Here is a 10399-nt window from a genome sequence, read left to right on the forward strand (position 1 = left end):
AAAGCTGCTCACTGATTTTAAATATTAATTCAATATATTTCCTTTTGCTTTAAAAACCTGGTCATTATTTTAAAACAGCATTTTAAAATATTCATTTTAATCATGTTAAATATTATTATAATTCGATGTCTTTTAGAACCTTGGATTTCTAAATCAATATTTTCCAAAGTATCTTTGTTTTTATTTCATGTTGCGGTTTTTCAGAATGACTTATTTATTTCATGATTAGCTTTTCCAGCAGAATGAGTCTGTCAGTCAATCAAACCAGACAAAGTGGAGACACTTTTGTGATTGGTTACTCCTTTACTCAGACATAAGCACAACTACATCGATCGAAGACGCTTCAGCAAACGTGACGTCGCAATGCACCCACCTCAACACTAGGGGGAGTATGCACCACAACACATCCACAGTGTTGCCAGAAATGACGGTTTTGGTTCTAAATTTGCAGATAAAAATGGCTTTGGGAGAGTGTGCATAATTCGGGTGATTTTGTGGTCAGTTTGGCAGTTTTCATTTTCTCATGAACATATAGTAGTCGTCTAAGTTAAGCTGGGTGGCTGTTGGAGTTCCACTAAGCTTCTATGAGCTGGAGTTTCATGAACACACCATGCCGCATGTGGGAGGAGCTACCAGCTAATGTTTTTAGCCTGATAGCCACATGAAGCGGTGTCTGTGTTTATCTCACTTACAATGCATGGATGCACAATGCACACGGATACTGTTAAGAGATCAGGTGTATTTATTTTGAATAGTTCTACATGATAACAATGTTTCCATGTTTGAGTTAATGAGATCATCCCAGAGAGTCTCTGCTTCAGCTCCTGCTACGTCTCGATGATGGCCGTCTCAGCGGTTTTTCCATCTCTATCAGAACGTGCAGCGCAAGAGTGTGAGCGCAAGTTAAGGGTGTGTTACTCAGTTTGCCGGAAAAGTAATAATAAAAAAAGGTTTCCTCCAAAAGAATGGTGAATGGCGTATACTTATATAGTGCTTTCTACCTTCTTATGAAGGCCCAAAGGGCTTTACAGTCACAGTGCCATTCACCCATGCACACACACATTCACACACTGATGGCGGCTCCGCTGCCGAACACTGGTGCCAGCCTCCCACCAGAGGCAAGGTGGGGTTCAGTGTCTTGCCCAAGGACACTTCGACACATGGGCGTGCAAGGCGGGAATCGAACCTGGAATCCTATGATCGTGGGTTGACCGCCCTACCACTGCACCACGGCCGCACACAAAGAACAGAGACTGGTTCTTTTATAAACCCTCTCTGAGCAAATGGCGTGAGAACGAGAGTCGGAGTGTTTCAACGGGGGACTTCAAGATGTGGACGACCGGAGCTCCTCTGTGGTTTGGTCAACACAAACCCTCAAACTACAAAGATGGAGTGGTCCATGTTTGCATCTTCTGCAGCAGACAGTTTGTCTCTATTTGATCTTTTAATGTCAGCAAAGCCGTGCAGATATCGCTGAAATATGTCATCTCTCTGTCTGGTACACCACAGAGCAAGTATCTAGGAATATGAGTCGATTTCCAGGGATCAACCAATGTGCGTTTAGATCCCAACCACTTCACTGATTGACAGACAGACTCATCCTGCTGAAAAAAGGTCATCATGAAATAAATAAGTAATTCTGAAAAACAGCAATGTGAAATAAAAACAAAGATACTTTGGAAAATATTGATTTTGAAATCCAAGCTTCTGAAAAAAGACAGATTTATTATAATATTCAACATGATTAAAATGAATATTTTAAGATGCTGTTTTAAAATGATGAACAGGTTTCTAAAGCAAAATGAAATATATTGAATAATATAATGGCTCATTTAAAATCAGTGTGCAGGTTTTTCACAATTTCATGATCTTTTTATATATTTATGAGAGATTAATTGGTTGATTGTGTATTTGCATGAGGTCATATTTATCTAATTAATTATGAACAGTATAGGACTCCATATATCTGCAGATCTGTAAAATGTGTCTTAAAAAGTCTGTTATGATACAAAGTTACTTTCAAGTAAAAAAATAAATAACTAAAAATTATTTTGTTGACTTTTATGTCACTGTATTAAAGCCCCACTCTGATAAAATTTATGTTGTGATTTTGTCATGTTCTTGTGGCATTTTTCTGATGATGGAGAAGAAAATTAAACTCAAAACCGAGTATTTCTTTATTCAAACCATTGTGAATCAGGAGCAGACAAAAACAAGGCAGTTTGAAAAACATCGCATTTGTTAGGTTGAAACAACGGTAGGCTCTGCTTTAACAGAGCCGTAACAGAACAGAACAGTTGCCTGAACAGAGCAACAGGAAGGGAAGGGGGGCGGGGGCGCCCACAGCTTACATTTCTAATGATCTACTGCCGCTCTGCAGAAACTGTCTTATAAAATAACACAGGCTTTTATTTTGGCGCAATCATAGTTAAAAGTCAACAGAGAACGCTTTGAACTCAGAACAAAAGAAAGCTGAAGTGGGACTTTTACAAATGTTTACAATAAAACACTTTAAAAGCTTTAACCAAATAAAATCTGAAAATAACCTTTGTTACTGAAGCTTTGACCTGATAATATTACACAAAACTATTACTCCAAACTTTACCATACATGAAGTCTGTCAGACAGGTAAGAGTGACGCATTTTTGCAAATCTTTATTGTGGCTGCAGTACTGTTTTATGAAGCTATTTGTCATTTTTACTTGTTGCCCTTTAAATAATTTCTGAAGCAAACATCCTAATTGACGAATCTGCAATCAATTAGTAAAAGTATGTAGGGAAAAACAGGATTCTGAGAAACCTTATTACTGTGTAGCTGCAAAAAATATAAAGCTGTGATGTGCATGCAAATAACCAGTTTTTCAATGATAGCATACCAGTTAATGAACTTTTAATTTCCCAGCATCCTAATTTGGTTGAAAAGCATTTCCTACCACTGTGGCACCATCAACTGTGTGAGTTTAACTCTTGTGCTGTCTTAGATGATCCCACCCTTACATTGACGTGTTCCCCCTACCATGACAAAGGTGGATAAAGGTGGAAAGATTTCATGTAATCCATGGACACCAGTGAGGATCACAAATCATTGAAGAAAAAAGGTTCAGCGCACTGTCTAGTGGGTCTAGATGACCCATCTCCCAATGTTAAAGTGCCTAGGATAGCACAAGGGTTAAAGTGACCAAAAGTTGTTTTTTGTTGTTGTTTGGACAACACAATGTTGTGACAGTACACAATGTTCCAAGGATTTATTGAAATTACAAGTAAGTGTCCAAAAATTTCAAAGCTCAAAATCTTTTTGAAAATTTCACATTAAATATTGAAGGAAAACTAATGGTGGGTTGGTGTTATTCCTATGTAAACACACTGCTCCATTCTAAACTTCAGATGGTCCTGAGTAAAAACAGGCTTCGTTTTCAGTTATTTCAAAGTGTTATTCCTCTAATAAAGTATGTTCCTTTTATAAGTATGATATTAAAAAACATAAAGTGGGGTTAGAACAAGCCAAAGCTTTAATTTCCTCACATTTATGGTTTTATCTCTGCATTCAAAAAAACCTACAAACACAATTAATACTTTTAAAATTTAAAATCCCTTAATCAACTTCTTATCTATTATTTTAACTCCTCAATACAACCACCTTAAAGAAGGCAGATATGATGATTTCATCACAGAAAGCCTCAGTTGGACCTTTCTGGTTTGTCTGACATTGATCGCCTCCTCTCAGCTGTAATGCGGCATCGATCAGGTTCTGATGTTGGCGCCCTGCAGGGCAGCTCTCTGCCCCACGCCAGGGTGGAGGGTTACTAGCATCAACACCACTCAGGGACAGGAGGAGAGCTTTGTTTTGGCTACCATAAACTGTGAACAAGTTGTTGTTTTTTTTATTAAAAAGGAACAAATAACTTGAAATGATCTACAGGTGGTGGAGGTAAACAAAGGTCTGACTTTCTGCTTGCAGATTCAGGTATGCTGTTTTTTCACTTCTGAAAAATCCAAGATGATCTATTTTTTTCTCAGCCTAATTTATGTTAGGTGCATTTTAAAATTAAAAATTAGTTTTTTTATGTCAGTGACAGCCTTACTGAAGCTTCATTTTCAGTTTAATTGAGTAGTACATTCAAATTTAATTTAAAAAAAATGTGAAAAGCTGACGATTTTTAACTGTCTGCAGCAACCCGCAGAGCTCCATGTCTGACTCTGACCTTATGAAGTGTGGGGAATCAGCTGAAAGAGGTTCACTTTCAACACCCAGGATGGAGCTGCGCAGCCCCTGCAACACGAAGGAGCGTCCTCAGAACGTCACAGAGAAAGTCACTCAGGTAAAGAGCTGAAAACCCAGCGTTGGTGCCGTTTCTGGGTCCATTTTTCCTGATAAAGTTCTTCATTATTCACGTTTCAAGAGACTGGCAGCTGCTCATGGGAAAAAAAAAAACTGTGTACCATTTGATGGCTGGCTGTTTTTATCAAGAGTTAAAAAAAAAGATCAATACATTGAGTGAAAGTTCAATTCCGGTATGAGGTTGCTGCTGCAACCCCGGGGCTCAGTGCTCTGCATCAGTGCACGCTCTGAAATACATGTTGCTTCAAAATGTGACCTGGCAGTTCCTGTCAAACTGCCCATCTATTTATCCGTCATATGGATCTTTACATCTAATACTGTTGTCAGTGAGGGCGGTCAATGTCCTTATTCAGATTCAGGGCGGTAAACATTCATTTCGAGGCGGTGTGTGACCTCATAGTGGCCATGGCGGGACACGAACTCGGCTGTGGGATGCTTAATGCATTATCACTGGACTCTTTGTCATGCTATGATTTTTGGGAACCCTTTTCTTCTGCTGCGAGTCATTACCGACAGCACGGTCACACACTTGTTTGACCTGCAAGGTTACAAAACCAGAGCAAACCGCTTTCATCAAGAGCATCCTCAAAACAGGATGTCTTCCAGAAAGGTCAGTTTGCTGGAATCAAATTGTATTTTCAGCTAAGTCATAATTAAAACTTGTTTTTTCACTGTTTACAGATGTTTTTTTCTTTTTTTCAGGTGCTTTCTTTGGAGTCGGATGTGCTTCCTGAATACAAACTCCAGGTGCCGGAGACAACCTGGTGGATTTTGCTTCACTACAGCCCCTTCAAGGCCTTTTGGGACTGGATTATTCTCCTCCTGGTCCTCTACACAGCCGTTTTCACTCCTTACTCGGCCGCTTTCCTCCTGGATGAACACGGGGACATCCGCCAAATGAGCTGTGGATACACGTGCAACCCTCTGAATGTGGCGGACCTCTTGGTGGACGTGCTGTTTATTGTGGACATTGTCATTAATTTTCGCACGACGTACGTGGACAACAACGACGAGGTGGTGACGCAGCCGGGCCGGATAGCCAAGCATTACATCAAATGCTGGTTTCCTATCGACCTGTTTGCAGCCGTCCCCTTTGACCTGCTCATTGTCAGGTCTGGCTCTGATGAAGTAAGCATCCTAGTTGTTGTTCATTTCACCCTGTAGCCCCTGCAGAAAAATTACATTTAGAAATTTTTTTTTTTTTTTATTTAGATTATGAAACAATCAAGTATTTACAGTGAAATGTTGATTTTGGAAAAGAAAATATATTTATATGGAATATCATGGACTAATATGAGAATAAGCATTGGCTTCTGCCTATTCCCTTTTACAAACGTGAATTCATATTTATTTTTTAAATTATTATTATTTTATTGGACTATTTTGTATTGTTCTTCTTGTCTTTTCATATGTTCGAAATAAATCTAAATCCAATCTTTTTGTTTCTGGATACCAAAGATGGCAACTCTAACTAGTCTGCTGAAAACAGCTCGGCTGCTCAGATTGGTCCGGGTGGCGAGGAAGTTGGACCGCTACTCTGAGTATGGAGCCGCCGTCCTCTTCTTGCTCATGTGCACCTTTGTGCTCATCGCCCATTGGCTCGCCTGCATCTGGTACGCCATCGGCTTCGTGGAGAGGCCTTACACTGACAATGGCTGGCTGGACAACCTGGCGGAACAACTCGGGAAGGTGTACAATGAAACCGACTCCACCTCTGGTCCGTCAGTCAAAGACAAATATGTCACAGCTCTGTACTTCACTTTGAGCAGTTTGACGAGCGTGGGGTTTGGTAACGTGTCTCCAAACACCAACTCCGAGAAGATATTCTCCATCTGCGTCATGGTCATTGGATGTGAGTTGATCAAAACCCCTAAAAAAGAAGAAAAGTTTAAGAGGAAAAACAGTCAAAATTAAATGTAGTATCTAAGTATAATACAGCTCTTTGAATGTTTTCATTTTTGTATTTCTCCATTTTTACCTTTTTTTAAGCCATTTTTATTCACGTTCTTCCTCTGAGTTAATTTATAACTATATTTTTTAAATGTTTTATCAGTATAAAACATCGACAAAAATGTTGCCCTGATAAAAAAATTAAGTTGCTGCCTAATTTTTGGAGGTAAAACTTAAAACATAGAAATCTGGTTCCGTCTAGAAACAATAGATTTATCAGAAGTGTGTTTATTTTGGTATTTTCATTTCCCCCTCACAACTATCTGGTAACTTCAAATCTATGTTACAGCTTTCTGGTTTTCTTACTGTTGAAACTTCTCTGCAAATTCTAGAAAAAAAGTCGGTTTAGTTGGCAAAAATTTGATCTTGAAGGACAAAAAGACCTTTTCTTTCATTCTTTCCTTTTCCTCTGTCTCTCCTCATGTTCAGCCCTCATGTATGCCAGCATTTTTGGGAATGTGTCCGCCATCATCCAGCGTCTGTACTCCGGCACAACCCGCTACCACACCCAACTGCTCCGGGTCAAGGAGTTCATCCGCTTCCACCAAATTCCGGGCGGCCTGCGCCAACGGCTGGAGGAGTACTTCCAGCATGCCTGGTCGTACACAAACGGCATCGACATGAATGCTGTGAGTTTCAAAACAGCATTTCCTTCTGGAGCAATAAAGTTGAGTCCAAGTCTTTCTAACTCTTCGTAATCATTCATTCAGGTCCTGAAGGGCTTTCCAGAGTCTCTGCAGGCAGAGATCTGTTTGCACCTGAACCGCTCCCTGCTGCAGAACTGCAAGGCTTTCCGTGGAGGAAGTCAGGCGTGTCTGCGGGCTTTAGCTTTCAGGATCAAGACGGTCCACGCCCCTCCACGAGACACCCTGATCCACTGTGGAGATGTCCTGGACTCTCTCTTCTTCATCTCACGGGGTTCCATTCAGGTCATGCGAGATGATGTTGTAGTAGCCATACTAGGTACATAGATTTAATTATTTTGGTTAAAGTGGTTAGACTCTGGAGGACTCAAGAAATTCTTTATCTTTGGAGCATTTCATCTTTTCTGCAGGACAGAACGACATCTTTGGGGAACTGATTTACCTGTACGATGAACCTGGACGTTCCAATGCAGACGTGCACACCATCACGTACTGTGACCTGCACCGTATCCCAAGAGAGGCCCTGCTCGAGGTCCTGGAAATCTATCCGAACTTCGCTGACAAGTTCTGGAAGAATCTGCAGATCACCTTTGACCTGCATGATGTGCGTAGGCGGCTTGTTTAGAGGAAAAATGCATTTGTCCTGTGGTGTTGTCATTGTTTTTGCTGAAATGATTTTGTTAGCATGCTATTTATCAGGCTGATCAAGCACCACAAGTAACAACAACTGATGATTCTGGGGACGACTGCGGGTATCGCCACAAAGACAGACACAGAGTCCACACTCTAGACTGTCGAATAAGACCAGGTGAGAAGATTTATTTTGATTAAAATGGTGTCAAATTGACCCATAATTGTCAGTAATTCAAATACTCTGGCACCCAGAGAGTCCAAAGTGGCCTTTATGTGTCTTTGAACAGAGGGAATCGACCATGAAGACTCGAACCCCCTCCAGTCCTGCCGTCGCACACCCCAGGCCGCCTGGGACGACCTCTGGACCAGCGGATCTTCATGCTCTCGGTCAAGTGAAAACATGGCGGCCCCTGTGGCACACAACGCCAGAATTGAGCGTTACCCCACAGAAGATGCCAAACAGGACTACTCCCCTTCTGCTGTGCAGCTCATACCCCTGAGTGAAGCCTCGTTGGGGAGGGATACGGTCCAGGGTCATCAGGGTACAAAACAAGCTAAAACTTTCATTAATGATAACGTTTCTAGGAGGTTTGCTGCAACATTTTTTAGCATTTTCAAGATCTAAATATTTAAGTCTTTTTTGACTGAAGCCACAAATACAGAATAATATTTCAACTCAAGTTAATAGACGACTGCCTTTCTACAGTCATGCTCCACACTTTGTCCTTTTATAGAAGTAAAATGGTAGAGATTCGTTGTTTTATGCTCAAAAAGTCATTCTTTTCCCTCCTTTTTCCAATTACTGAAGTCTAAGATCAACTTCTGCATCATCTTTAGTGGTTTTTTTAATTCTCAGCCTCATCCTTAAATTTCCCGGGAGTGTATCAGTACTGGCCAGATCAGCCGTCACAACAGTTTTCCCATCCCGCCTGCCGATCTTCTTCCGTCCGGAATTCAAGCCGCCGCCCACTTTCCACAGAAGAAAGGCCCAGTGAACTTCAGTTCCGGCTTGAAGTCTTACATTCCCAACTGAACAGGTATGAATGCAGCGTTTGTATGTTACAGAACATACATTTGTAAACTTTTGTGGAGGAAACAACTTCTTCAAGGGAATTTATCAATAATTTCTTTGTCCTGAATATATTTTAAAAGTTTCTCTCCTGTTCTGCAGGCTGGAGACCCGCATGACAGCAGACATAAATATTATTCTGCAGCTTCTCCAGAGGCAGATTGCTCCTGTACCCCCAGCTTACAGCACTGTATCACCCACCACCCTGCTCCCTGAATCTACATCTCTCTATGAGACAGGCTCTGCAGTGCTGCACAGCATGTACCCCATGACCTCAGTAAAGATGGAGACCGCTCAGGTATGGAATCAGACCAAAGGAAAAAAAACAACAATATTTATTTGAACAAATGTCTATAAAAAAAAAGCCACGTTTTTCTTCAGAAGTTGGACCACACCGATGCTGAATTCTCCAAAAAGTCCCAGGAGTCCCTATCCAGCGGCGTCCACATGGCTGCAGCCTCTGATGACACAATGGCCATGACGGTCACTCCTGAAACTGAGATGCATGCGGGCTTAACCCCTCAGCTGCCTCAACAGTCGGTCAAATCCGCCTTCAGTTCCAGACTGACAGAGAAACCCCGTTTTCCCTCAATGCCAGGGAACCTGGACTTGCCCCCAGAACTGTGTGAGATGCAGAAACACGCTTCAGACCCATCGCTGCTGGTCACCTGAAGCCCAGGGCAACTTACTGGACATCATGTTTGGAAACAAAGTAGTTGCCAGGAACCAATCAGGATCTTTGACTGTTGTTCATGGACTGACACACCTATTGATTCATTTTTATTGGACAATTAAAGAAAAACCCTCCTTACATCTCATTTTATATATTTTAAATTCAGATTAGTTTTGAGTCCTTTTGCATTTGTTCTTCATCAGGTTGATTCGTGGTCGTTTCATTTTTTGGTATCGGACTCTCAGGTAAGAACTTAGAATCCCTCCAGTTATGTTTGGACAGACTTTGTTTTTATTTATGTTCAAAACTGAAAGAGAATTGTGGAAAAAGGTCCAGCCTTAATTCAAATGTATAAATCTTGTTTAATTTCTCCTTTCACCCTTTTTGTGTTTGTAAAAAATACGGGTATTAGAATGTTTTAGGTTGTATTTTTTTTCAGTTGGGGTACTTATTTCTTTGCCTTTAAATTGTTTAAAATAAATGTTCTTTTTGTGTTTGTATTGTTGTGTTATTGTTCTTTCGACCTGTAAATGAATAAATAATATAAATGCAAAAAAAAAAGGTTTTGTAGAAAAAAAACTTGATGGAATAAATTTAGGAAGTGACCTTGAATCAATCTTTGAATGTAAATTTGCCACACCTTACAGGCTATATAAAATTTGAAAGCTGCTTTTTAACATGTTTTATTTAAAAATTGTAAAAGAAAAAAATAAGTCACAGTTCAATGATTTCCCATCTTGTGTTACAAGTTTTATAATCAATGTCTTAGAAGAATTTTAAATAAATTATATGGTTCAAAAGAAAGAAAATTTCTTTTTCTTTCTTTTTTGTTGCTGGAGAAAAAGGGTGAGACTGTTCATTTTTCTATTTCAGGAGGAAGAAAAGCAAATCAAGTGTCAGTTGTATGGAACATTAGAGTATTTCAATAAATGTCTGTCACTAAAAAGTTAAATCTCGTGGAAATGATATTCTTTTTTTATAGTATTAGCATTTGCAACGAGGTGCTCATAAGCAATTTCCCCATTGTTGTCTCAATTAAATCTATCTATACTTTTTAAAAATTCTTGAAAAATGAGTAAACCTTCCCCAAT

General features: G+C 40.1%; 1 protein-coding gene across 3 annotated transcripts; it reads left to right on the forward strand.

Moving 5' to 3' along the window:
* The first annotated feature begins 3809 nt into the window (after positions 1 to 3809).
* On the forward strand, positions 3810 to 9985 carry LOC101173983 (potassium voltage-gated channel subfamily H member 6-like). 3 transcript variants are annotated; one of them, XM_020712306.2, is made up of 12 exons: positions 3810 to 3964; positions 4172 to 4319; positions 5042 to 5467; positions 5798 to 6191; positions 6719 to 6918; positions 7000 to 7252; positions 7344 to 7537; positions 7618 to 7741; positions 7854 to 8108; positions 8423 to 8603; positions 8738 to 8933; positions 9017 to 9985. In XM_020712306.2, exons 2-12 carry the CDS (start codon positions 4188 to 4190, stop codon positions 9305 to 9307), a joined length of 2646 nt encoding a protein of 881 aa, XP_020567965.1. In that variant the 5' UTR covers positions 3810 to 3964; positions 4172 to 4187; the 3' UTR covers positions 9308 to 9985. The 3 variants fall into 3 exon arrangements, with proteins under 3 accessions (XP_020567965.1, XP_020567964.1, XP_011486325.2); XM_020712305.1 differs by lacking the exons at positions 3810 to 3964; positions 4172 to 4319 and adding an exon at positions 4601 to 4949; XM_011488023.2 differs by lacking the exons at positions 3810 to 3964; positions 4172 to 4319 and adding an exon at positions 4601 to 4949 and having other exon boundaries at positions 7633 to 7741.
* Positions 9986 to 10399: the final 414 nt, after the last annotated feature.

This window comes from Oryzias latipes, chromosome 19 (assembly GCF_002234675.1).
Source record: "Oryzias latipes chromosome 19, ASM223467v1".
Taxonomy (NCBI): Eukaryota; Metazoa; Chordata; class Actinopteri; order Beloniformes; family Adrianichthyidae; genus Oryzias; species Oryzias latipes.

Bases quoted from the DNA above. Each gene is read 5' to 3' on its own strand.
- LOC101173983 (XM_020712305.1), top strand. From the start codon at position 4,779: ATGCATTATCACTGGACTCTTTGTCATGCTATGATTTTTGGGAACCCT. The intron at 5,468-5,797 runs GTAAGCATCCTA...TGGATACCAAAG, and splicing joins TCAGGTCTGGCTCTGATGAA to ATGGCAACTCTAACTAGTCT. The intron at 8,934-9,016 runs GTATGGAATCAG...GTTTTTCTTCAG, and splicing joins TAAAGATGGAGACCGCTCAG to AAGTTGGACCACACCGATGC.